The 27683-nt window shown below is 38.0% G+C and overlaps 1 protein-coding gene across 1 annotated transcript in view; it reads left to right on the top strand.

Annotated features, from left to right (window-relative positions):
- Positions 1 to 308: 308 nt before the first annotated feature.
- LOC134541189 (uncharacterized) overlaps positions 309 to 27683 on the top strand; it is a 181582-nt gene continuing 154207 nt past the window's right edge. The window contains exon 1 of the mRNA XM_063384426.1: positions 309 to 527. Within this exon, the coding sequence (XP_063240496.1) occupies positions 382 to 527 (146 nt within the window). The 5' untranslated portion in view covers positions 309 to 381. The remainder of the gene's footprint in view (positions 528 to 27683) is intronic.

Below are 27683 nucleotides of genomic sequence, written 5' to 3' on the forward strand. Positions count from 1 at the left end.
TCAAAATGGCGGCGCTTCCCCCCCCCCCTCTCCACCGCGCGTGACGGAGTTCTTTGATCCTTCAGCCATCCGGTGGCGGAAGCAAAAATTTTTAAAAAGACGTATTCGAGTGAAATAAAAATATATATATATATATATGTTTGAGAAGTATTTGTGAAAAGGGAGGGGAAAGGTTCACACACAAAAGATTCGGCGACGCGTCGCGCTTTTGCCCACCCCTGGCGCGCCGCCGGCTGGCGGCTTCGGGAAACCTCGGGCGTCTCCGGCGGCGCGCGGCTTGTCTTCGGGCGACGATCAGCTGCGCGGGTGCTAGAACGTCTCTTCACTCGTGCGTGAGCGGTGTGTGTGTGCGGGGGTGAGTCGAGAAGGGTGCGCGCGGACATGGGGTGCTGCCAGTCCGGGCCCGAGGGGGACCCAGGGGTCCCAGGGCCTCCCTGGACGGCGGAGAAGACGTCCTCCGGAGACGCCCGCTGCAGACCGGCCGGCACCGTCAGCGAGGTCTTCACGGCCGAATGCCTTCGAGACACGTGAGTCATTCCGTCCCCGGGTCGTTACCACAACGCCGAACCTACAATAACGCCGAATGCCAAATTTGACCGCAACACCGACAGCTAGAAAACTGCTGCGTATCACAACGCCGGAATACAGTAACGCCGGAAAAATTTTGCTGCGGGGAGCAAAATGAAAAAAAAAAAAAAAAAAAAACTGAATGGATTTTTGTGTGTGTTTCTTAAATGTATCTTGAACGCCGAAATACCACAACCTAACCTAACCTAGGCTAGCCTAACCTAACCTAACCTAACCTAACCTAACCTAGGCTAGCCTAACCTAACCTAACCTAACCTAACCTTTGTGGCAGTCCTGCAATGAATGACATTTTTCGGCGTTAATGTATTTCGACGTTGTGGTACACAGCAGTTTTCCAGCTGTCGGCGTTGTAGTAAATTTGGCGATTCGGCGTTATGGTTTTCGGCGTTATTGTACGTTCGGCGTTGTGGTATTTCGGCGTTGTAGTGCGTCCCCATTCTTCCCTGGTGGCGTGCTCATCCACGCGTGCTACCGCCCGTGCCAGAAGAAGAAGTAAACACAGGCCCACCCGGGTTACCTCGGCATCATCCGAGACGGCTGGGCCAAGTTCGAATGATAACTGAAACAAATTTCGAATTCGGCGTTCACCCGTGCACACCCTATAGGTCCACCCAACGCTGACTAAAATTAATACATCAACTAATAATGTTGGCAGGCTTTCACGGCCCATTGTCTGAAGTAGCTCGGCTTCTGGGTTGTAGCCGTGTCCTAGGCGAATAATTCACCGACAGTTTCGGTCGACATTGCAGTCGCCATCATCAGGGAGCAGTTACCAACAGTAACTTAGATAACTGCTCACTGATGATGGCGATTGCAATGTCGACCGAAACGTCGGTGAATTATTCGCCTGCGACACGGCTACAACCCAGTAGCCAAGCTACTTCAATACATTAACTAACCTTTGTGCTCAGAAATGACGCAACACCTAACATTGCCCAGCCAGCATCAGGTGTATATGGGTGATAGCCAGATTCAAATTTGAGTGATTATTCGGTTTTTACCCGCGCCTACCTTGGATAAAGCTATGTTAACCCGGGTAAACCGAAGTTTTACTTCTTCTAGCATTGACCGTAACATGTGTATATAGATCCTGTGGTACATAATGCTTGCTGTTTTAATTTAAAACGTCCAAAGATCCTGGACATGACCGAAACTCGAATATTACAATAAAAAAAACTATGTCAAGTCTTGTGAAAAATTTTTAATCTGTCTGTATTTTACTATTTTATTTGTTTGTTATGTCACAATTTTTTGTCGTGTCCATATCTTTCGACGTAACAAATTAAAACAGCAAGCATTATGTACCACAGGATCAATGTGTGTAATCAGGGCCGCAACTAGAGTCTCTGGCACCCGGGGCATGAATGGATTCATTCCTCCCCCCCCCCTCTTTTTTGCACATACCACACCAATAAAGCGGGGGGTCCGGGGGCCCTCCCACGGGAAAATGGTGCTATGTTGAGACGTTATATTGTAAATCAGATTGGACAATCCTGGCATACAAGTTAAAAAACTTTTTACCAGTTACCAGTTGTAGTAGGAATTACAATGCAAGCTATTTCGGCGCCCCCACAGCTTTGCGCCCGGGGCGTATGCCCCGCTTGCTCCCCCCCCCCCCCCCTAGTTGCGGCCCTGTGTGTAGGATCGTGCCGTCAGGATCATAGTATAAACTTGGATACGTGATACGGAACTCTCTCTTACCAGCCCCGTTTCATATCCGCGTGTGTATATGGTCCCTGTCTCCTAACTCGTCTCAGAGCTGACAGTTCAATATTTCCGAGGCAAAGCGATCTACAGTAATTGCAAAAAAAAAAAAAAAAAAGCAATATTTTTTTAGAGAAACGATCACTAATGCGACAAACTCTGGTTTAATTATTATTTGCCAACCACAACAACCTTATATATATACTATATACTATATACTATATATAAATTATATACTACTATATACTATATATATAGCCTATATGGAACGGGACGCCATAAACTTCAGTTATTGAATAGTTTTTTTTGTCGTTTATATCACTTTTCCCCAGAGAACTTTAGTTCTCGAAAGTAGCAAATGTTAACCGCAGAGCTACACAAGACAGTCATTTAAGAACACTGACAGTCACGTAGAGTTGTATACTAACACTGCTGACAGAACAGCATTTGCAGACGTACGAACTGAGACCACTGTTCCTACTTTTGACAACTGTCAAATTGATACATGTTACACGAGACAGCGTCACAGAGGCGTGGCCTTCTGGAATTTAAAACGGATTTGGGGAGGGGGGGGGGATGGGGGAAATACATATGCGTAAACAGAATGAGAAAATAACAGCAATTTAGCTACATAAGGTTAAAAAGATATCATTTTGTAAATATGATTGCATTCTTTAGTGGGCAAACATAGTGTATTTCCTCCATATCACAGCTTTCATACACAGAAACGACAGGCATTTTATTTTTCAAGTACAATCTCTTATTGCATGCCCGTTTGCACATGTGTGTGTCTTTCAATACAAACTTGACATGCTTTTTTCACGTATTTATCAACAATAACGTAATTGACACAAATAAAGTAATAAAACAATCAAATAAAAATAAACAAAAATATAAAATGCCAAGTTTTCTCAACCAAAATGATTACTTCAAAAACTCTGGTATGAATTCTAGACTCCCCCGTGGCCTGAGTTTCCCGAGCAGCAGGTGTGCTCTTTGTCTGCTGACTCGGCGCTCGAGTTAGAGGATTGTGAAGTGTGAAGGCTTTATAGCGCACCCGAGACACGTAACAAAACGTCTGTCGCTCCGCTCCGAATCGGCGAAACGAACGCGGCTCTTACGAACGTTTTCTTATCGGTTGGCGCCATTTCACCACCGCACGGGCAGTGGCAGTAGATACGAACAGCGAGGCAGTGCAGACCAAACAAAGGTGCATTTTTATGGTTGCGAGTTTGACGATTCATAACACAGACTATAATTTCACTTAACTCTGTTCCTCAGGAGGAAATTACCCTAGGTCACAACTGAGCGACTTTACAGGAGAGTAAAAAACCTTTCTCTTTCAAAGACGCTGTTGTTTTCCAACAACATCCATACATGTGTGGTAGGCAGGAAGGGCCCTGTAATTAATTTCATTCGAAAAGTTAAAAAAAAAAAAAAAAAAAAAAAAAAAAAAACAAGAGCGCGTGTAACTCAGAACATGTGATAGAAGTGGAAATGCATTGGAAATTGAAACTGTCCGTGTTACTGTTTCTTCAAACAATTCTGTCATTTGAAACTCGCCAAATCTCTGAACGGAATATGACATTATTAACAGGTAGCTTTATCTATTCCAGGAAATGCAGGGACTGTCTCAACAGCGCTCTCTACGCTGCTGGTTGAACAAGGATGAACGCGAGCGCGTCGGTAGAAAAAAAAATTCAACGCACTCACAGCTAATTGTATAAGATACCTATATCTATTTTCTGAAACAAGCTAATGCGCACACACACACACTCTCTCTCTCTGCCTTGTTCTTTTGTTCATATAGGCCCTAGCTCTTGGTTCTTTTTATTTTTGGGCGGAGGACGAATAATCGCACAAAGAGTAGAACGAAAACGAGCATAGCAACATGTATAGCATAGTGCTCTCTTTATATGATATTTAAAATATTTTTATTCCTCCCGAGACACCACTACCCCCTATATAACCCAAAATGAGTGTATCGATGGGTACACAAATAGCCCGAGCGCCAGGTTTTTACCGGGGTGTGGAGGCCTCGATCGCCGGGAGAATTTTCTGGCTCCCCGGTATAAATTTTTCAATGTCCTGAATGCCTGTCACGAGGCGAATACACAGAGTCCAAGCGCCAGGTTTTTCCCGTGGTGTGGAGGCCTCGATCGCCGGGAGATTTTTCTGGCTCCCCGGTATAAATTTGGCCAAGTACCTATTCTCTGTCTTTTTCGCGTGAGAAACATTTCACAACAATGTGTCACAAAGACGTTGCTCAGAAACACCCCCCCCTCCCCCCCCCCCCATCTATGCACTCCCTCTCCCACCCAACCCATGGGATCTACGCCCACGAAACCAACAAAACATGTACATATGCAATGCTAGATTATGAATTATATTTAAAAATCGTAGACGAAAAACCCGCGAGTTCATAAAAACGCGTAGTAATTTACAGGATGCATCCCTCGTGTGTTAATGCCCTGGGCTGTGTTAGCAGCACTACACGGTAGCGGAGAAGCAGTTAAGACGCGTGCAGTCGCCTTAATGACTCACGTCTTGTCGGAGGGCGGATGTTGTGAAACGCAGCTGAATCACCGAAGCACAGTGCATCTTGGCCCGGCGCGTAGCTATTTCGTCATGCAGGCAGGAGGCCATCTTGGATTGCAGTTGCCGACCACGGCCGAGGGGCTGCGGGTTCGAACCCCCATGTGGGCGTGGAAACAGGCCAAAACCATGCCACTGGCCGAAAATATAGGTATATATTAAAAAAAAAAAAAAAGGGGGGGGGGGTTATCTGTAAAGTCGGTTTACGGACGATAGTTTAACGTGACAACGTCATAACAAAACATTGATGAAATGATTGCATACTTTTATGAATAAAATTGAATCATTTTTATTGAATTATCACTATTTTGTATGGATACAAAGAAGGAGTGAAATGAAATCTACAATTTAATTGATAAATTTACTTTTATTTGCACTCATTAATTCAAAAATGTTTATTACTTTAACGAAAAGATTATTTTAAATATAACTATTATACATGTTTGCTATTTAACTTCTTCCAATCTGTGTTATTCTGTTAAGGATAGGGACGATGATAGGAAAAGTAGGAAACGAATGGGAGTGTTTCAAGTTTAATGTGCCTCGAAAAAGTCAAATCGATGGTTGTTTCAATCGAGTGGAAGAGAGATAGATGCGGCGCAAGCGTACAATGAGCGTAACGGGACACAGCGTAACGGGACAATGTGTGTAACGGGACACTTTTTCGTGCGTGCAGCCGGCGTTCATCGATTTATTAGACGTTGTCACGTCAAAAAGCTCTTGGAATTGATTCACCGGATATTTGTCGACACTCAGGCACTGCAGGCAGCCTCGTGACGTGTCTGATAAGCCCCTATCCACAGTCCTCACGTGACCTTGTACACCTGCATATCACCCGCATGCATAAATTAACCTTCACAGCAGCTGCCACATGCAGTGCATTCTCCCTATTCTTGTTTGTAACTGCGCGGAAATTTTACCCTGCAGAACATGTTAAATTCGTACTCGATGTTCGCTTGAACAAAGTCGTATATTTTCGCCATATAAATAAAAATTGGGCAAATTTAATTAATTTAACATAAATTAAACATTTCAGCAACTATCTAACATCTTAAAATAAAATGAAAATTATAATGTCTTAAAAATGCATTGGAAGATACAAATCTATGCAAGTGAATGGAAAATATAGGATGTAAATATTATTTACGAAAAATTTAAATGCTCATTGTTATCAATAATTTGTGCTAGTTGTATTAAGTTAATTACACAGTCTGTTGACAATAAGTTAACCCAAAATAAATAATATAGTAAGTTCATTGATCAGTACTATTTAAAAAAATATGTGCCCAGCATCAGGGAAAACATGGAACAGTCAGGGAGAGTAAAATTTCTCAAAAATCATGGAATAATCAGGAAACTATAGTTTAGGTCAGAGATTTTAAAGGAAATTGTCGGACAAAGGCTTTTACTGTAGCTCCAACCTACAACATATAAGATTGTTTTTTTTTTTTTTTTTAGTCAGTCTTTGTTTCAATGCTGATGTGCCAAATATTTTTGAGTAGTGATAGATTCTTGGCCCACGAGACTGGATTTCGTCAATATTGTTATCTAGGAGTGTAATGAGAGAAACTTTATTTTGAGTATGTCATCCGAGCTTTGTGTTACTTCTGTAATACCGCAAACTCAGCATCTACGATGGGTGCCATATGTGTAGTGGTACAACATCCTATTCAATAAATTCAGCCTCAGGTTGGTATACAAAACCCCATGAATTGATAACGAGGTTCTGCAGTAGCTCACCTACTAATTCCTAAGTTCTACACGAGTATTATCACCAGGACTTCTACGCTTGGAGCAAAAAAAAGCAATTATATTGTACATATATATATATATATTTGATATAGATTTTTTAAATAATCGTTACCATATTTATATATGTAACATATCTAGTTAAAAATTATTTTATTTAAACAATTTGTTTAAAATTCTTTCACCTCCGACATTATATTTAAAAAGAATTATTACTCCCAGTGTTTAGAGAGAAAATTTTTTTCATAAAAACACAACTTTCAAAAGTTATAAAATTATCTGAAAATCTACACTGCGTAAACTGTTTTTATCACGATATTTAAAAAAAAAAAAATAACCGTTAAGAACATTGTGACTATGGCGAAAGTATTTCAAAAATTACTACTGATTATTTTCTATGGAAGTATCCCATGTTTTGACAGGGAAGCCTACAGTTTAAGATTTTTTTTTCCTAACCTAACTAAAACTAAGTGTATTTTGGAGGGGTCCGGGTTAGGGAGGGACCTAGGTGCGTCTCAGGCCGAAGCCTATACGCCTAGTCATGCTGGGATCAGCCATGCAGGGAGATGGTCACATGCATCATGTGCTAGGAGGGGATTGGCCAGCCATGGCAGCGATTGGCGCCATGACTAACTCCCCTCACTCTTAAATCTAGACTATAACTAGAGATAGGTTGGGCGCAGGTAAAACCTGCATAGACACAGGGAAAACCCTGGGCACATTCATGCGGGATGCAAATTGGCATGCATTACGTGTAGGAATTTACAGGAGACAGAGGATGGTCTGGATGAAGTGTTGGACAGAGTAGAAAAGAGTCTACCATGCGGGGGTTGGGCACTTGGACTCTTGGTACGCTTTACTAATTTTCCAGTACTGGATTTAGTGACCAGGGACGCAAGCGCTCCTGGTGGTGAGTGGTTGCACTGACCACTCACTCCGCCGCCAGTCAGCACTACAGTTTACAGGAATGAGAATCACACCCGAACAGTTCCGAAGTTCTCCGAAGTTCTCCGAAGTTTCCCGGTCGCTCGTGAAAAAAAAAACATCGTATTGCAAGGATTTATATATTTTACGGCGATATAAAGTATAACTTTTATTTATTACACTGACCAAACATAACCTTACTTTTACTTCGGTAAACATCGGAACTGTTCGGGTTGTGGTTATGGCCTTTACCTCTGTGAACTGTAGGCTCTCTATTTTTACCAGGGAAAACATCACAACAGATCGGGAGGCTTCAGAGACCTTGAAACTTGACCTTTTAATCAGGCCACCATCTTGAATTTCACCATCTTGCATTCCGCCACCTTGTTTGTAATCGAGCACTCTCCTCCCGTACGCTGCACTTTTCGTTACGTTGACATCACCATCGAACACGCCATTCCTCAGACGTTGTACATTTCGTTACGGTAGAACATTCCGCCATTTCGAAATTATGAAATCACGTCCGCCATTTTTAATTACGAGGTCATATCCGCCATCTTGAAAATGCATCATTATTAAAGTAGAACATTTGTAAAATTTTAAAAATTTTAAAATTAAAAATAAAATCAAATATAATTTTAATAAAATAAAAAATCGCTCTTTCGAAATGGAGTCCCCGGTTCAAACCCGATGAGGACGGGGGGGGGGGGTGTAATGGATTCTTCTTCCACGGAGGTCACCAATTCTGCTACAGAAAGGAATATTACTTCTTAAAAGCAAATGTATGTTAGGCAGGATTTGAATTTTTCTGAAACAGGTACATTGTAAAACCTCGATTCAGTTGCTGCTTCTCAACACAGGGGCTTTAAAGTTTTATTTATTATCTCAAGGTAAGCATAAAGTTATGGTAAAAACTAACTTGCTACGCCGATTAGTTCAGCTTATATTGCGGTCGTGTGTGGCAGTCAAGACTTCAGAGTGCTTCGTGGAACTCGACTGGGACTTTATCGACCCGGCTGGTAACTTGAGTTCTGAGAAGGGCTCTTGAAGCATTCCACCAGTACTCCGACTGCACTAATTGTTTTTATGGTGCAACTATTTTGAACTGTAGATCATGCCACGATAGTCATCAGAAAGTATATTGACTGGTATGTGAAATTTTTGGTGTCATCATACTAAAAATTGTTTATTTTACAACGCTTTTATTGGATTGACCTGTATGTATCTATGAATTGACTATGTGATAAAATCCTTCCATTCAATTTTTACACACTTTTCAAAGTCCAATGTGTTGAAAATTTTGCAAAGATATAAAGAACATCTGACAATACAATATTTTGATCATTTAAGAACTTTGTGTTAAGGGAGAGTTTTGGTGGTGGGGGGAAGGGACAGAGGGTGAAAAATCACTAATTTCGAGCTATGGGTAATAACCATGCCTTTAGAGTATCTATGAGATCGGGGCATGGCGGGAATTTGACCCGGAGTCAACTACGCCCCTAGAAGGGGGAGGGCTGTTAAGAACCCAAAATTTTGAAAATTAAAAAAAAAAAATGCTTTTTTCGATTTGGAGTTTTTCCGATCCAATAGGCCGTGTTATGGTGGAAAATCTGCCAGTGTAAAGTTTTTAAATATTTATTATTTTCCAATAAGAGTGTTTCGGGGGTCGGGTTGTGGTGGAAAATGTGTCCGAGGTTTTTACTTTCTCCCACTCGAAAAAAAGGGGAAGGGGGGGGGGGGGGAAATTAATGACCTTAAATTTCGAAAATTTTTAAAAAATGTATTTTTTTTTTTTTGGTGTGTTTCCGATCCAGTAGGTCGGGTTATGGTGAAAAATGTACCAGGGGAGGGGTTAAGGGGCCCACCTACCTGGACACACATACGGTGTGCAGAGCTTCAGGAAAAACAACGCGATTTCAAAACTGCTCAAGATATCCGAGTGGGGCCTATTTACGAATAGCATTTAAGAGTTCGCTGAGGGCCGAAAAGTACTTTTAATTTCGGATTAAGTTTTTTAACTGTATTTTTAGAAGCGTTAAAATGCTTAAAACGCGTGTTTTCAGAGTTATTTTTAGGCATAAAACTATCAGTACAGATTCTTGAAAGCACTTAAGGGGCTTGCATAACCCCTTTATCTTCATTTCTCCGCCATATAATGTTACGGTCACCGCTCAAATTTCACAGTTATCCTGTGACGACGAGACGAATGCGCGCCAGTTCAGAGACTTGAGCTTAGAGGCTATACCGCGCTAGAAGCACCAGCGAGCGTCGCGCTTATCATCCCGCCTCACTAACACACATACACCCCTGACGAGGCGGGCCCCTTAAAGCCCCAAAATTTTTAACGCTCCCCGTAATCCCGTCTTGGATACTGATTTTAGGAAAACCCCGAGCTCAGTTGGTATATATGTAATATAAAGAACATCCTTGCTGAGTTTCAAATCTGTGGACATATACTTTAAAGACGGCCAAGAGCTTTCATTTTAACCTTGCACTCACATATTCTACAATTCACAAGTTTCACGGAAAACTTAACGAAATCATTCGTTTCAAAAATGGATCTCCTGTAAAGGTAGAAAAAATTGGGTTCTGTGTAGGCTACATTTTCCGGGGAAAAAAAGCACACACACCAGCGGCAACACGGGAAGCCTACAACTCACGTAGTTTCGGTTCCCTGCAAGAATTTCCGAAGATTTCCGAAGTTTTGCGTTTGGGTATTAACGCCACTTCAGCCGCTTAATCAGAAGTTTCCAATGAAAACAAGAAAACAAGCATGTTGTGACTGACCTAACATAACCTAACCCTTCGATTTTTTTAATTTCAATTTTTGACAGAAATCCGAAGTTGCACGAACGTGGTAGGGAACCGAAACTACGTGAGTTGTAGGCTACCGGCGGCAACACAAGCGGGCAAGGAAGTTAAACAACCTTTTATTCCGTGCCATGCGGGTTTGAGTCACAGCCACTGCTGCCAACTGTACAAGCCGTTATCTCACACAAACACTCCACACTTCCTCCGCCCTAGTAGTGCCAACCGTGCGGTCCGCGGGCCACAAGTGTTTCCGAGCTTTGTTTTTGCTGCAACCTTACCAAGGACGAGGTTGCAGGCGGCCTTAAGCTGGGTTTACGATTGATTTCCTGATGAATTATAACTTAACATCGAGCTCACGATTAAGTCAAAACTACATTTTCCAGTTTACGATTGACATAGAAGTCGTTAATTCCAACCAATCACAGCACAAAACACATGGTCGGCCATTGTTCTAAACGGAGAAGCAGGTTTGAAATAGGTTTTTGACAAATGGGATATCTATTTTTCTTCCATCATTACATCATCTTCTACTGAAATGTCAAATTATGTTGCATAAGAATGTTCACTCATGTCTGAATTAATTTTTAATTACAAATATACGAATTATAACCAAAAATACTGCCTCACTCGGCCCAATACCAAGACATAAACTTCCGGCTGAAAGGTTCCGGTTTGTTGTGATTGGTCGCTTCCCTTAAGTCTTAACGAAAAATATAAAATATAACCATTTCTGTTAAGTCTTAAGTCATCATATGGTTCGCACACGACCCGTCAAAATTCAGACACGACAATAATAAACCATTCCACTAGTTTACATAGAGTCATATGGTAAGTACACGACTAAGTCTTAATTCTTAATTCTTAATTCTTAATTTTCAATCGTAAACCCACCTTTATACCTGTAGTCAGGGACGTCGGAACAGGGGGGCAGCAGGGGCGAGTCGCCCCCGTGCTGTTATGCATGGGGGGGGGGGAGGGGGGGCGAGAGTAGCATTTTGCCCCCAGACCCCCCGCTCTAGGACTGAGGTAAGTATGATACATCTTTTCGCCCCCCCACTCATGAAAACGTTCCGACGTCCCTGCCTGTAGTCCATAAAATAATGTCCCAGTTTCAAATTTTGTATTATGACAGTTTGATTTAGACTATTTACAACAAATCATACATCAATTTGAAGGTAAACTGGCACGGTTTTATTTGACAAATGTCAAATATCTGCACCTTTAGTTATACGGCACACATCCAAACTAAAAGTCAAATTCTTCCCACACTTAAAGTTAACACTTCCAGACTAATGGAAGCAATGGCCTCTTCAATTCTGTGTCTGAAATCTGGAAAATCATTAGATAACGGCGGAACGTAGACACGATCTTTTATGAAGCCCCGAAGGAAAACAAAAATCTCATGGCGTTATGTCAGGTGAACGTGGAGGCCAGCGAAAAAGAGCTCTGTCGTCTCGACCCATTACGACCAATCCAACGGTCAGGGACTAAGAATTTCATCCACTCTCGTACAAAGAGATTCCAATGGGGAGGGGCTCCATCATGTTGCCAAATAAAGTTTATAGGTTCACCCTCCACTATTTTCACTCAGGTTTCGCCATTTTGCGTAGGTGGCGCTGCAAGCGAGGAAACAACAAAGCAGTACTCACGCATGCCCTTTACTAAAACTGTTTGAATTACTCTTTATTTGTGACCTGGAACCAACACTCGCACAACTCTTAAAGTCGATACTATTAAAATTTCAAAACTGGGACTTTCTTTTATGGACATGCTGTATTAGTCCGAGGAAGACATCTGCGCAGAAACTTTGTGACTGCTCACTGTCTATTGACCTAAGCTCGTTTCATTTATCAAAATAATAAAATTTAAAAATCATTAAAGACAAATTTATACGAATTCATTTTACTTGTTAAAAGTTTTTCCCCCAAAACATAAACTAGACTGTCCAAATTAAAATGTACTATTTTAGTTGAATTATTTTTTGAAAATATTTTTTTTTAAATGTTTCGTAAAATTATTTTATAAACTTTGAAAAATAATTTTTTACAGATGCAATTAATATTTTTTAATATCAACCTTTTGAATTTAAATGTATTTTATCGGATTTTAAGTGAGTATATTTTTTTTCATATTGCAAAATAATGATGAAGAAATCGTTTAGGATGAAACAGTCGTTCATGATGAACATGGCGTAATCATGAGTACGGTGCAGTGAGGCGCCTAACACTTTTATCTGAGGGAAAAATTTCGCCCTTTATTAAAAAAAAAAAAAAAAAAATGGTTGTCTGTAAAGTCGGTTTACGGACTATAGTTTAACGTGACAACGTCATAACAAAACATTGATGAAATGATTGCATACTTTTATGAATAAAATTGATTCATTTTTATTGAATTATCACTAGTTTGTATGGATACAAAGAAGGAGTGAAATGAAATCTACAATTTAATTGATAAATTTACTTTTATTTGCACTCATTAATTCAAAAATGTTTATTACTTTAACGAAAAGATTATTTTAAATATAACTATTATACATGTTTGCTATTTAACGTCTTCCAATCTGTGTTATTCTGTTAAGGATAGGGACGATGATAGGAAAAGTAGGAAACGAATGGGAGTGTTTCAAGTTTAATGTGCCTCGTAAAAGTCAAATCGATGGTTGTTCCAATCGAGTGGAAGAGAGATATATGCGGCATCAGCGTACAATGAGCGTAACGGGACAAAGCGTAACGGGACAAAGCGTAACGGGACAATGTGCGTAACGGGACACTTTTTCGTGCGTGCAGCCGGCGTTCATCGATTTATTAGACGTTGTCACGTCAAAAAGTAATTTTTGGCCCACATCGAACTCTTAAATGCTTTTCGTGAGCAGACCCCACTCGGATGTCTCGAGAAGTTATCAAATCGCGTTGTTTTTCCTGGAGCTCTGCGCACCGTGTGTGTGCCCGGTTAGGCGGGGGCCGTTAAGAGACGGAATGTGGTCGAAGTTCCAAGTTCAAAGTACCTAAGTACCGGCAAGCGGTGAAACACACGACCCACCTACAAGGTCGCCGCGTGCTCGTTGATAAAGGTCACTTCAGCGTGAGTCATAGCGTCGTCAACAGTTGAAGTCCGAGTTCTTGTGCCACTTGGAATTTCCAGTGCGAAGACATTCTGTGTCGTAGTTGAAGTCTTTCCAGTTAACAATAGGCTGGCAGAAATAAACCTGAGATGTTTGTTTAACAGGTAGAAAAGAAGTAGCTGGGAAGAATTATATAAAACAAAATAGGCATAGAGAAAAAAAAATCATAAATATCACTAGAAATAACCAGGAGCAAGCGTAGAAAACTAACGCCTTATTTCCTAAATCAAGATTGCTGAACCACAAAAAATAAAAAATACTTAGTAAACAATTATGTTGAAAAAATTTGAGACTAAGAACAAATAATGTGTTTGCCACGAAAAATTCGAGAAAAAACACTTAGTAATGACAAGGAAGTAAGATATTTTAATTTATTTTAATTTATTATATTTAAACAATGTTAAATATATATTAGGTAAACATTCAATTATGTTTTAATATTTTTATATTCTAAACAATATTTTATATCGTTTATGTTGTTTAATTGGATGTTTAATTGGTAGATGATTCATCAAAAATTACTGTAATTTGTTATTTGTTAGTATGGCAATGCATTTTTGATCCCCAGATATAACTTATTATGTTGTTATGAATTTAATGTGAGGGGAAAAAAGGTTCTTAAGGAATAGTACAATTAATTATTTGTTAAAGTTTTATTATTTATTTATTACTAATGTCTACACTATAAATTTAATTACTGCACTCAAGAATTCTGAACACAAAAACTAGTCTTAAACTGATCATTGAAACATTTTAATTTATAAATTTCAATTATTTATTAAAGTATACAGTAATAATTTATAATGAAAATAAATTATACATGCGGGAACATAACCTCACATAGGTGAATACACATGAAAACACACTTGAAAAATTTTATAAACTCAATTTATATTACTAATATTACAAAAATTATTTTATATGTCCCTGTATTTAATAGCAATTACTAAATTATATGATTAAAAAGCACTTACATATATTTTGGGTAAATTTTAAAAAAATACTACATATTGTAGCCGTTACCATGGTGCGACTTTCAGAAAAGTTTTATATAGCTTTTCGTTTCATTGTCCATAGACCCCATAACCATTTCAGCTCAAAGGTTTATAAATATATTATATATATGAATATATGTATATATATATATATATTACAATTTTGTGGACGAGATAACTATCTCAATTTTTTTCAAATCACTTCCATACTTATACATAAAATCTATTAGTAGAAAATCTCGGTCGAGTTCGTTAATGGGCAATATTCAACCAAAGGGGCAGAAATGGGGAAGGTTTTTTGAAAAACAGAAAAATTGCTGAAACTTCCATAGTATGGAAAATGCCACGTATTATTATTACTCGTAGGAGTAATACCACAATTTGTTGTCTGAATACGTATTTGATATGACCAACCATAACTGCAAGAGGTTCAAAAAAACATATATTTAGGGTAAATTTAAAAAAAAATACTACATTGTAGCCGTTACCATGGTGCGATTTTCAGAAAAGTTTTATATACCTTTTCGTTTCATGGTCCATAGACCCCATAACCATCTCAGCTCAAAGGTTTTTAAATATATTATATATATGTATATATATCATAATTTTGTGGACGAGATAACTATCTCAATTTTTTTCAAATCACTTCCATACTTATACATAAAATCTATTAGTAGAAAATCTCGGTCGAGTTCGTTAATGGGCAATATTCAACCAAAGGGGCAGAAATGGGGAAGGTTTTTTGAAAAACAGAAAAATTGCTGAAACTTCCATAGTATGGAAAATGCCACGTATTATTATTACTCGTAGGAGTAATACCACAATTTGTTGTCTGAATACGTATTTGATATGACCAACCATAACTGCAAGAGGTTGAAAAAACAAGGATTGGAGGACAGAAGAAAAAATCATAACTCCTTTCATAGGCACAACATCGAATTTGTGCAGGTATTTTGTAAATCTTATCATTTTTATTTAAAACTTGTGTCTCAAACAATTTTTGATTAGACGAAACATTACAACAAGGGGTTGAAAAAATTAAGGGGTAGAATTTAAAAAAAAAAATATATATAACTCTCTTAGTATGTACACTATCAATTCCATTCAAATTATTTGTAAATCTTATAATTGTTGCCTTTAACTTTTGTCTGAAACAATTTTAGATATAACAAACCATTACTGCAATGGGTGGACAAAACAAGGGTAGAGACATTTTTTTTTTCAAAACCATTATTATTTATTGTTAAACGCCTAACCTTTATGTAAATCCTTTGGCTAAAACAATTTTTTATGAAACGAAGTATTACCATAAAAAACAGGGGTTGAAATTTAAAAATAAATATTGACATTCTTAGTATTAAATTCGTTTGGAATTTATTAATAATCATATTAATGTTACCTTAAACCTCTGTCCAAAAAATTTATACGACCACGTATTAGTGCAAGGGATAAAAAATAGTGTTTGAAGATCAAAAATAATTGCATAACTTACCTTAGTAGACATAATATGAAATTCATTAATACATTCAGTGCTGGATGCATTAAGTTAAAAACATTGAAATATTTTTGCTGCATGGAATATGTAAATTGTTAAATCGTTTTTTTTTAAATATTGGCGAAAATAAATGATGTTTATGCTACGTTAAGTTCTTAAAAAAAAAAGTTCCAGTAGCTTAGAGATGTTACCAAAAAATTTCTAGAAGAAATAGGTACTGTAAGCTGTGCCGAAGATTTTTTTGCATGAAGCCTTTCTTCATTGTGTATAATATTTTTTATGCTGCGCGCGCATCGTAAAAATTCATTCTCGTCATTTTTCATAACATGCCTAAAAGAGTATAACATAACCTCACTTATATTAATACACTTGAAGAATTTTACAATCAGTATTTAATATCAATCACTGAAGTATGAGATTTAAAAACACATGTATAATTTTTATTTGTGTGTAGCCTTATATGTGTGTGTATATATATATATATATATATATATATATATATATAACCATTATTTTTATGTAGCTTTTGCTTTTTTTCATTCTGTGAAAATTTCGATGAATGTTAAGCGCACATTGTAAAAATGTACTATCGTAATTATTTCATAACCCGCCTAAATAAGTATAACTTAAATATAATAAATAACGTAGCGTGTTAGACCGAGCCTTAATTACTAAACATCTGTTTCAAAACGAAATAATAAAGTAGGATAGAAGAAGCTAACCCAATTTTTGTAAGTTAACATCTAGTCAAATATAACGACGATAACCTGCAACTTCTTTCATCACATTGTCTTGCTGTGATTCCCCACCCCCTCCCTTCCTTAAAATTATGTAGGAGAGTGAAGTTGCATAGCCGAGATACCAAATTGTAAACATGGGCCTTTGTGCCAAGCTCTGAAAGCGATAAGCATGCGGTGTTGAATTAGAGCTGTAGCAAACCGTATGTATTCGGTACTGAGTAACGGGTGCGCCATCTAGTAACTAGTAACGAAACGTTACACATGGCTGCATTTCGTTACTCGCATTTTTCGTATGTTTTACGCATGCGCGCCCATATTCAATGAATTTACGTTACAAAAAACGTTTGTTTATTAAGTAAAGTATAATTTGGAAATTCGTCGTCCAAGTTTTTTACGGTTTATTAAAGGTATTGTGTGTTTAGACAAAGTTTGAGATTGGAACATAAACAACGTAAGAAAGTATTTTTTACAAATTAGAAATATGTATGATTTTGTTTTTTATTATCGCGTATTTTCACGTATGAGATAATATAATAAAGCCGCTCTAATGAGATTTAATTGTTTCTTGGTTAACAAAAACTGTTAATTATCAACAATTGTTAATTTTTTTTATATTCGATTTATTATTATTTACGCGACGTCATACTGTACGCGTACGCAATACGACTCGATTCGTTGCTGCAACATAACATAGCATGTTATGCGGTATCAGAAGTAACGAGTAACGTAACGATACGATAGTAACGAGTACTAATTGTTATAGTAACGAATACATACGGGTACGCTTTTTTTCGTTACTTTTAAACTTCTAGTGTTGATAGATTCAGCCGTTATAAACGAGCGGCGTGTTTGAATAGAGAGCGCTGGTTGCGTTCCAACTCCGCGCGACCACGTAGTTCCGACGTGTGTTCACAGATGGCGACTGTGTGCGCTGTTTCCCAGGGCAATGTGTATCCAAGATCCTCACACAGGCAGCGCGCGGAAGTGTGAAATCTAAAATACATTGCTAGCGATTGTATTCAAAATTGCTTGGAACTTTAGATTTGAATTTAATTAAAAACTTTAAAAACCATTTCCACGCGTAAGTGTAAGCAAAAACTATGATTTACCATGTTTGCATTAACGTCGAAGGCAGCGACGACGGAGAACAAAAATTCTCTTTTCCCCTCTTGCTAGTAGACTGGTTTTCTACCTAAGTACTTTCTTCATGTAAGCTGACAATGAGAACAACCAGAGTATACTGTAAAGGGGAAAGGGAAAAAAAACTCATATATCTTAAAACAATAAGCATTGATAGTATAGTAGTAACACTACTTAAGGGGCCCGCCTACCTGGTCACACACACGGTGTGCAGAGCTTCAGGAAAAACAACGCGATTTTAAAACTACTCGAGATATCCGAGTGGGGTATGTTTACGAAAAGCATTTAAGAGTTCGCTGATGCCCAAAAAGTACTTTTAATTTTGGATCATGTTTTTAAACTGTTTTTCTAGAAGAGTTAAAATGGCTGAAACGCATGTTTTAGGTGTAATTTTTAGGTGTAAAACAAGTGGTACAGATTCTTGAAAGCACTTAAGGGACTTGCATTACACCTTTATCTTCATTTCCCCGTAATATAAAAATACTGTCACAAATTTCACAGTTATCCTGTGACGACGAGAAGACTGCGCGCCAGTTCAGAGCCTTGCGCTTAGAGGCGATACCGCGCTAGAAATACCATCGAGCGTCGCGATTATCATCCCGCCTCACTAACACACATACACACCTGACGAGGCGGGCCCCTTTTTCAACACATGACGTTAATGAATATTTACTTAACTTTAAATATAACTTTTTTTTTTTTTTTGCTATTTGCAAGTCCGCCTTTTAGCGAAAAACATTTTCTGAAAATTAGATCATTTATTTATTCAAGCACATCAAAATCTCAGCTATAAGTTCTTGAAAAACGTTATGTATGGGGTATAAAAAGGGGTGTCAAAAAGGAGGGGGGGACATCGTGGGTGAAAAAAAATACACTAAGATGATTGGAGAGTATGCTGCAATACTCGTATGTACTTATATAATACAACAATTTTTTTTTGACATGTATTTCCGACGAATACGGTGGCGTAGCCAGGATTTGTGTATGGGGGGTGTTAAGAAGCATGCGCCCCCCCCCTCTTCCCGTATTAAAGCGGGGGGTGGGGGTGTCCTCCCCCGGGAAAATTAGGATTTTAAGGTGTAAAATAGTGCTATTTTAGCAGTTTTCGGTACTTAAATTTAAATATTGTAATGTTAAAAATTTTATTAATTTTAATATGAAATTTGTTTGAGTGATGGATAAGAAATTAATTAACCCCCCCCCCCCCCCTGGCTTCGCCCCTGCTGGAATATGATTGTATTTAATCTCGGGTTGGGTGTCACATCGGCTGAGGATTCGACACCGCTTAAAACTCGTGAACTATGAAAGCTAGAGAGTTGGAGTAAATATATCTTATTAGAACAGACTTTGCTCGTGGTCGTTACGCATGACTCACCCGGTAACATTTTGCAGTGATGGCGCAATGAGCGTTGGGGGGGAGAGTCGAACTGAAGTCAGTGAGAGCTGTGACTGAGAGAGTAATAGACCGATGTGCGCGATTTAAACTTTGAGTTGTTCGTGAGTGAGCACTGAGTGATGCTAGTTGAGTGAGATAACTATAAAGTTACTAACTGTGGTTTTGGAGCCATTAATCACAAAATGTTTACGCGAAAACAGGTTGTGTTGTAGAAAAGAAAGAAAACAAGCAAAATCACCCGAGAAGAAGCAATTTAAAATGCAGAGAAGTGTGGTAGGTGGTATAAAAATGACAGTGAATTTTTTACTTTATCGTAAAAATATAAAACACATATATAAACATTAAAAAAAATTTCAAAGCAGTCATGAGGACTGCCGACAGAAGTGAAAACTTTTTCGCAATTTTTACGAAAAAATATTACCACACAACAAATTGGTTTTATCGCGTTAGTAAAATAACTCCTAAATTACTATATAATACGCATTGCATAGTAATTGTAGGTATTAAAAAAATTAATAATGATCTTAATTTTTATGTTATATTGCTACAAAGACTCCGTTTTCTTCGTTATTTAAACTATATATCTATATGAGAATATTATAATATTTTATTCTCACTTTTTACTGCAGAGTAATCGTATACTTAAGATTTAAAAGCGCCATAAGTTAAAATAATAGGAACAGATATAGTGTTATAGTTAACACGTTGCGTGACCATGTCGATGACGACTTTTATGTATTTACTCCCTATCCAAACTTTCCCATATAAGTTTTCATTTCAAAAAATACTGACAGGATTAAGAGGCTACATACAAATTTTTATATGTGTATATAAATTTATATATATAGGCCTATACACGTTTAAGTTACATACTTAGTTACATACTTTAGTGTTTGATGTTGAATACTGGTCCATATAATTAAAAATATATATATATTAAATTTTTGTGAACATAAGTGATAGAAATTGTGCTTGTAAATCTTTCCAAGTGAAATTTACAAGTGTATTTATATAAGTGAGGCAATGTTCATTATGCATAAATTATAAACATATTATAATAACATTAATAATTTGCAATAAATATTTAGCATGTTTATGTCTTTTCATTATTAATTAAAATTTATCTCAAATTATTTATGAAATTAAGTAATAAATTTACGTGTGTTTGTATCAATATTGAATACTGGGTTTTTATTTTTTTTAAATATTTAATTTTTAATTGTAATCCAGCCCTTATTCTCAAACCAAATTAAAGTTAGTTTTTTTTACCATTACTTGTAACGGGCGTATGTAAGTACACGCTTCAAATTGTTTTTTAAAATTCAAATTAATATTTCGTAACCTTGGAATGCAATCTGATAGGTTGTCACTCGTCGTGTCCGTGCACGGGGTGCTGTCACAACTTAGAAACACACAACTTAGAAACACACAAGATAGAATCTTCTAAGTTATGCCTGTTCTATGTTGTGTGTTTCTAAGTTATAACGTTTCTAAGTTGTGTGGTTCTGCGTTGCGTTTTTATAATTTATGACAGTTCTAAGTTGTGTGTTTCTAAGCTGTGATCGTTCTAAGTTATGACATTTCTAAGTAGTGTGGTTCTGCGTTGCGTGTTTCTAAGTTATGACAGTTCTAAGTTGTGATAGTTCTAAGTTATGGCGTTTCTAAGTTGTGTGGTTCTGCGTTTCGTGTTTCTAAGTTAGGTGTTTCTAAGTTATGGCAGTTCTAAGTTGCACCATGGGAGCAGCAGAGACGCGGTGGTGGAATGCCCCGGGAGTTAACGTATTTGTTCGCCGATGAGGAGTTTCCCACGCCACAGTTCGAGCGAAGCCATGACCCCTCCTCTTTAACCGGCGCTAAATGGCGGGCGGCTTGCGGCCGTCACAGACGGTGTGTTTGTTTGGGCTGTCGGCGTCTAAGCTTGCAAGCGTGCGTGTGAGTGTGTTTTTTTTTCTGTGTCTGGAGATCTGTGCCCGATAGAGGAGCGGGGAAGATGTTCCCAGTTAAGGTGGTTTCACGGTGTACTTGTTCTTTAAGGGCCCGCACACAGTGTGAAGAGCTTCAGGGGAAGAAAAAAAGGGAGCACATTTGGAAGCACATTTAAAAAGGAAGCACATTTGGAAGAAAATTAAAAAAAGAAGCACATTTGAAAAAACATTCGACAAAGTAGGTAAGCATTTTTGGAAGCTGCATTGCGAGAACTCTGTTTAAGTTATAAATCAGATTTCGATCAATTAAGATAGGATATATGTTACTTCGAAGAAGGGAAAATTCGATCTTCAACGCCTCCACAACCAAACTCTTAAAATCCTTTCTTGGCGGATTTATACGCAACAAAAGGACCACATTTGCGGAACTTAAAAAGTCTGTGGGTCTATTAGTTCCTGATAATTCGTAATGAGCGTGTCATTGAGTGGTATTTCACTTCTTAAAAACTTACCACCCCTTTAGGGATGGAACTACAACAACAAAAAATTGGTTGTCTGTAAAGTCGGTTTACGGACGGTAGTTTAACGTGACGTCATAACAAAACATTGATGAAATGATTTCATACTTTTATGAATAAAATTGAATCATTTTTATTGAATTATCACTATTTTGTATAGATACAAAGAAGGAGTGAAATGAAATCCACAATTTAATTAATAAATTTACTTTTATTTGCACTCATTAATTTAAATATGTTTATTACTTTAACGAAGAGATTATTTTAACTATAACTTTTATACATGTTTGCTATTTAACTTCTTCCAATCTGTGTTATTCTGTTAAGGATAGGACGATGATAGGAAAAGTAGGAAACGAATGGTTGTGTTTCAAGTTTAATGTGCCTCGAAAAAGTCAAATCGATGGTTGTTCCTATCGAGTGGAAGAGAGATAGATGCGGCGCAAGCGTACAATGAGCGTAACGGGACAATGTGCTTAACATGACACTTTTTCGTGCGTGCAGCCGGCGTTCATCGATTTATTAGACGCTGTCACGTCAAAACTTTACCACCCCTTTAGGGATGGAATTACAACAACAAAAATTCTCCTTTGTGCACCTGTAAGGTAGTACTCAGGAATACTTCCTGGAAATTTCAAATGCGTAGGCCAACGGGTTTACTGTAGGCTGTTATTGTCTGTCAGTCATTCGGTGTCTTAGAGTTCTATTAGGTAGATAATATTCAGTCTTTTATATTGTCACCTGGTAGTTCGTAATTAAATGGACTATCAAACGTTGGACAGCGATCGGCTGCAGCAAGTAGATTTGTAATCTAAGTCAATTATTAATTAATTAATATTGACGAGTCGCTGCAACTTAAAAATAGTGACCATAGTCCCTCGAAATATATATTAGATTGTGTCATTTACCTAACTATGGCAGTTATCCAGTAATTAACTATAAAAATGTATCGTTTACCTAAATCTTTTGGCCAATAAGCGTCCTCTCATAGAGTGGAGCAAGGCCGTGCGTACTTTCTTTGACGTATTTTTTGGGGGAGGGGGGAATTTTGAGGAAATTTGTGTCTATTTTGCAAATGAAAGGAAAATTTTGAAGGTCAATTCATTAAAAATGTGGCCTTGACGTCGCAGATCCCTGAAACCTCAGACCGGCACCATCTGCCAGTATGTCCATGATGGAAATGAAATCCCAAGATGAATTGGGAAATTTCTTAAAAAAAACTGTTAAATGTCCCACAGCAACGTGATTGTGAGATTTTGTTTCAACTTTTCTGAATTCTTTTGGGTTCAATATTTTTGTGCTGTCATCATTTGCGGGGTTTTTTTCGTTCTCTTCTGTTTTGGAAAACTATTGTGTTTGTTTCGTGTTTTCGTTTTGTCGTGTTTTTGTCTCCTTTCAACTGTTGTGCTGAATTTTTTTGTTCAATATTTTTGTGCTTTCATCATTTGTGGAGTTTTTTTTCGTTCTCTTAGTCCATTTTTCTTTGATTTCTTTGTTTGTTGACCATATTCATGTTATGGAATATTATGTGGTGTTTATATCCTGTTGACAACAGCAATTTTTTGCTTAATTTGTGTTTTTGTTTTTTGGGTTATTTGTAGTTTTCTTCTACTATTGAATATATATATATATAACATTATATATATTCAATGCTTCTACAGACATACATGTGCTTAGCAATGGCGTATGTCCAAAAGCTTACATCAAGTTACATCAAGTTCAAAGCATTTTCCACCCGTCGGTAGTCTAGAGAGAGAGAGAGTCGGATCGTTTCACGATCTGATAACACTATAAAGATAAAAAAAATCTGTACTTTTATAAAAGATTACTTTGGAATTCATTGCCAATATATAGTGTGAAATGATACAGTAAAGATATTTGTAACTTTGTACAACACATGGCTATGGTTAGTTTTGCATATAAGAAATGCGTTTTTCGAGATTATACTGAGTATTTCTTAAGAACATTTGACCATAATTTTACATTTTACGGAATATAGAATAAACGTTGCGGTTTGATTCATGTAGTCTGAAATCGTTTTGTTTATAAAACAGTTGCTAGAGACTCACCTAAGGCTACATTACTAAACTGTTCACTTAGTCGCTACAAAAGTTATCATTTAAAAATAATTATTTAAACCAGGGAAAATTAAATTAAATGTTAAATAATAATAGGTTTTTTCATTATGCTTACTTATGCGCGCAGTAAATACTGGATATCTATTCAAGGAACGGTTTACAAATAACTTTGACTATTGGAAGAACTAAGATAATACAAAGCATAAATGTCCGTGTAAGATTCTGAACCCATTATTTCTACGAACATTATTTTGTAGTGATACAGTGGTTTTCATGTAAATGTACAAATGTACAAATATCTGTAATTTTACGTGAATATTTATTTTATATTTACAAAGCAAATTTACAGTGCAGCTGAACGTCGTAAGCAATGCAAATTTTGGTTTGAAAAATATTCCGTCGTCAGGATCGCGTTTTATATGAATATCATTAAAACAATTTTGTCATTCCTTTGATTACTTTACACTTGAATTTTCTATTTAATAATATTAAACAAAACTTTGTTAGAAGTAGTGATTATAATGTATAGGAGATTAATTTAAAACTATTTAAATTTTTTTTTAATTTTTATGATTTTACTATACTTTTTTTTAACTGCCCTTGTAATGTATTATATTTTGTTCAATATTTAACCGCAGATTGATGAATTGTTTTCTTTGCAAGCAATTATTTATGCTTGGTAATTTTTTTGAAAATGTTTTCCGCCGAGTTGAGTTGTTTATTCAGGTTCAGTCAGAGTATAATATTTACGACAGAGTAAAACCAACTTTTTTTTTACAACTAAGATCATTTACTCAGAAAGACAGGAGATTTAAGGAGCTATTTTGTCGAGGTGTGTAGGTAGGTACATTTAACAGAGCGAAGAGGAGCCGGGAATTAAGTAAATTGCAGTATTTATTTAATGACTAAGCAGTTGTTGGACGTGCCCTTTCAGCTGACTAAAAACTACCGGAAGACATACACAAACGAAGCGTCATCTGCCGGATCGAGAAGACAATTGCCCTCCGAGCTTGCGCTCTTTCCTCGTGGGCTGGTAATGAGTCGGAATAACGTGGCGGTACGCTGCACCGAACAAAATTTGACGCCGAATCATCAGAGTAAATAAAATTTCACCATGACCCCACCAGGCGCGGCTCCAGCAAGGAGGGCGCGAGGCGTTAGTAGCAGTAGCCTCTCCCAAGCCCAATTTTTTTTTGACGTGATAACGTCTTATGAATCGATGAACGCCGGCTGCACGCACGAAAAAGTGTCCCGTTACGCTCATTGTACGCTTGCGCCGCATCTATCTCTCTTCCACTCGATTGGCCAATGCGTCCGAGGAGAAGAAAGACAGCGGCAGCACACAACTTATCTACATCTACACGAGAACTGTTTCGTCGAATGTTTATAAAGTGAAGTGAAAACTTAATGTGGTTTTCATTGCTTATTACATCAACAATTTCGGCAATAAAGGGTAATTATTTTTGCATTTTAAAAATCTGATTACTAGTATAATTTCAAGTATTTATTCTTTTATTTCTAAATTAAAAATGATTCCATTTTATTCATAAAAGTATGCAATCATTTCATCAATGTTTTGTTATGACGTCATGTTAAAATATCGTCCGTAAACCGACTTTACAGACAACCAATTTTTTTTTGACGTGATAACGTCTTATAAAACGATGAACGCCGGCTGCACGCACGAAAAAGCATGACTCATTGTAACGTTGCGCCTGAGCCGAGCGTGCAAGAATCGGCCAACCACCGTTCGAGAAAATCTTCTATAATATCAAACAGGTTAAGGCGGGCTTATTAACTAATTGTTCGTGATTATATTTAAACAAATTATTTAAATTAAATTTGCGAAAACTGTAAAATAATATTTTTGAAATTTAAAAAGTATGCAATTTTTCATCAATGTTTTCTTATGACGTTATCAAGTAAAATTGTCGTCCTTAAACCGACTTTTCAGACAACCCCCCCCCCCACCCCTTTTTTTTAGGGTATATTGATGTTAACTTGTAACCTCGAATTCATACATCGAAAATTTCTTCCATTAAAATTTGTATGAAACTTTTAACAACAAATCTGTAAATATCCTAAGAATATCTCTGGCTTATTTAATGTAAATATCTTCAAGCAAGTCAAAGAATGAAGACACTTGATCTTAAGTAAACCCTTCTGCTCGAGCATATGACGTGTTAGTGGGTTTCCTTAGTGACAAAATTTCCTTGTGCCTATGAAGGAAATGATCGAATCATGCTCTTCCCGCATGCTCAACATGAAAGGAATGCTGTATATTGTTGGGTACATCTAGTTTGAAGGCCATTCTTCTCACGTCCTTTCTTGTAAGACCAAAGAGTATGAATTACATTTCCAGTACAAACTGTAACAGCTCTTTTGCCATATTCTCAGGGAACACCTGTTTTCTCCCCAATTTTTTTTCATTACGACAATTCCGGAATCACTCATAATTTCAAAAGCAAGCTTTCTCAAAGTTGTTTTTGGGGCACCGTAATGTTTCAATGCCTTTTTTTTTTTTTAACTCCCATCTTCTTTTCTCGCACCATTCTCACAGCAGCTGCCATCGTCTTCTTATTCCATGTTTTTCGGGCGTGCCTTAGGTTTACGGTCCAATGAGTTTCTGGGCATATGTTAATAAAAATATAGGCAAAATGTGAGACAGTAATACACGCATATTTAATATGACCACTGACATCGGAGCTCTTAAACAAACCCTGAAAGTAAAAAAAAAATATCCAAAAAAAGGGGAGAAAAATGTTTTCCAAACATTTTAAAATCAAGAAACATCATACTAACTCAAGTTTAGATTTTTAGATTCTTCTTACAAAGAAAAATATCAACTTCTGCAAAGAGCTAGCTAATAATAACGCGCCATAAACATCAGAGCTGGCTGGCGGCCCTGCATGGCCACTGACGTCACGCGCCGTCCACTGACATAAGGCATGTCACGTGTGTTGCCTGGCTGGATTACAAAGGGTCCTCACTACCTCCCCCCTCTCCACTCCTCGGGCATCTTCCTCCCTAGGCGCTTTTATCCATCGCTGAGCGGCCTCGAAAATTCCGCGAGCCGCCGCGTGAAGTAGCGTGAACAAGCGACGCTATTCTTGATGTTTCGGCCCGGTGCGACTCGTCACAGCTGCTCTCGTCGGTTCTGGAAAGACGTCCCACCAGTACTTAAAGCAGCTACGCTAGCCTCCGCGGGAGTTCCAAACGAGTTTTCCGAGAGTTTGGAGAGTTACGCGAGTGAAGGGGGGAGTGCGACATCGGCGAAGAAGGTGAAAGACCCTACTACCCCCCCCCCCTCCTTTATGAGAGTGGCGCGACGCGGACTTTTGACTGCGACCTTTGAATTTATATACTGTATATAAGTCGCCAGCTCAGGTTAAAATTTCTAATACGGTTTTGAGGTAGTTGGTTAATTCACCGCCGCAATCGCCACCATCTCTAGGGCATCGACTTGTGGTGGTCCCTAGCGGACAAGTGTCGAACTCTTCAAACACCCCTTCCCCCTCCCGTTGAACGAACTTGAGCTGCAGTGAATGATAGGAGGGGGGTGCGGGGAATGACAGCGGGCGACAGTGCTGCGCTCTAACGTGTAAATAACAACTAAGACGATACAGGGCGTTACGGCAGCGCACTGCAGCGGTGAAGTTCCCTAGCTGCTCATAATACGCTTCTGAAAAACGTAGAGTAAATCCTATCCACTCGCGACTTCTATACAGTATATATATTCAAAGCTGCGACTGAGTGGCCCGAGACTCTGTGTGTGGTCAGGCGCGGGGTGAGGGGCGAACCACTGTCGAGCCTAGCTCCAGTGAGGAGTGCGAACTGTGGAACTTGACAGACATTGAGTGACTTGAGAATAAACATTTTTTAAGTGCCAGTGATTTGTGTTCGG

Source organism: Bacillus rossius, chromosome 18, assembly GCF_032445375.1.
Source record: "Bacillus rossius redtenbacheri isolate Brsri chromosome 18, Brsri_v3, whole genome shotgun sequence".
Classification (NCBI taxonomy): domain Eukaryota; kingdom Metazoa; phylum Arthropoda; class Insecta; order Phasmatodea; family Bacillidae; genus Bacillus; species Bacillus rossius.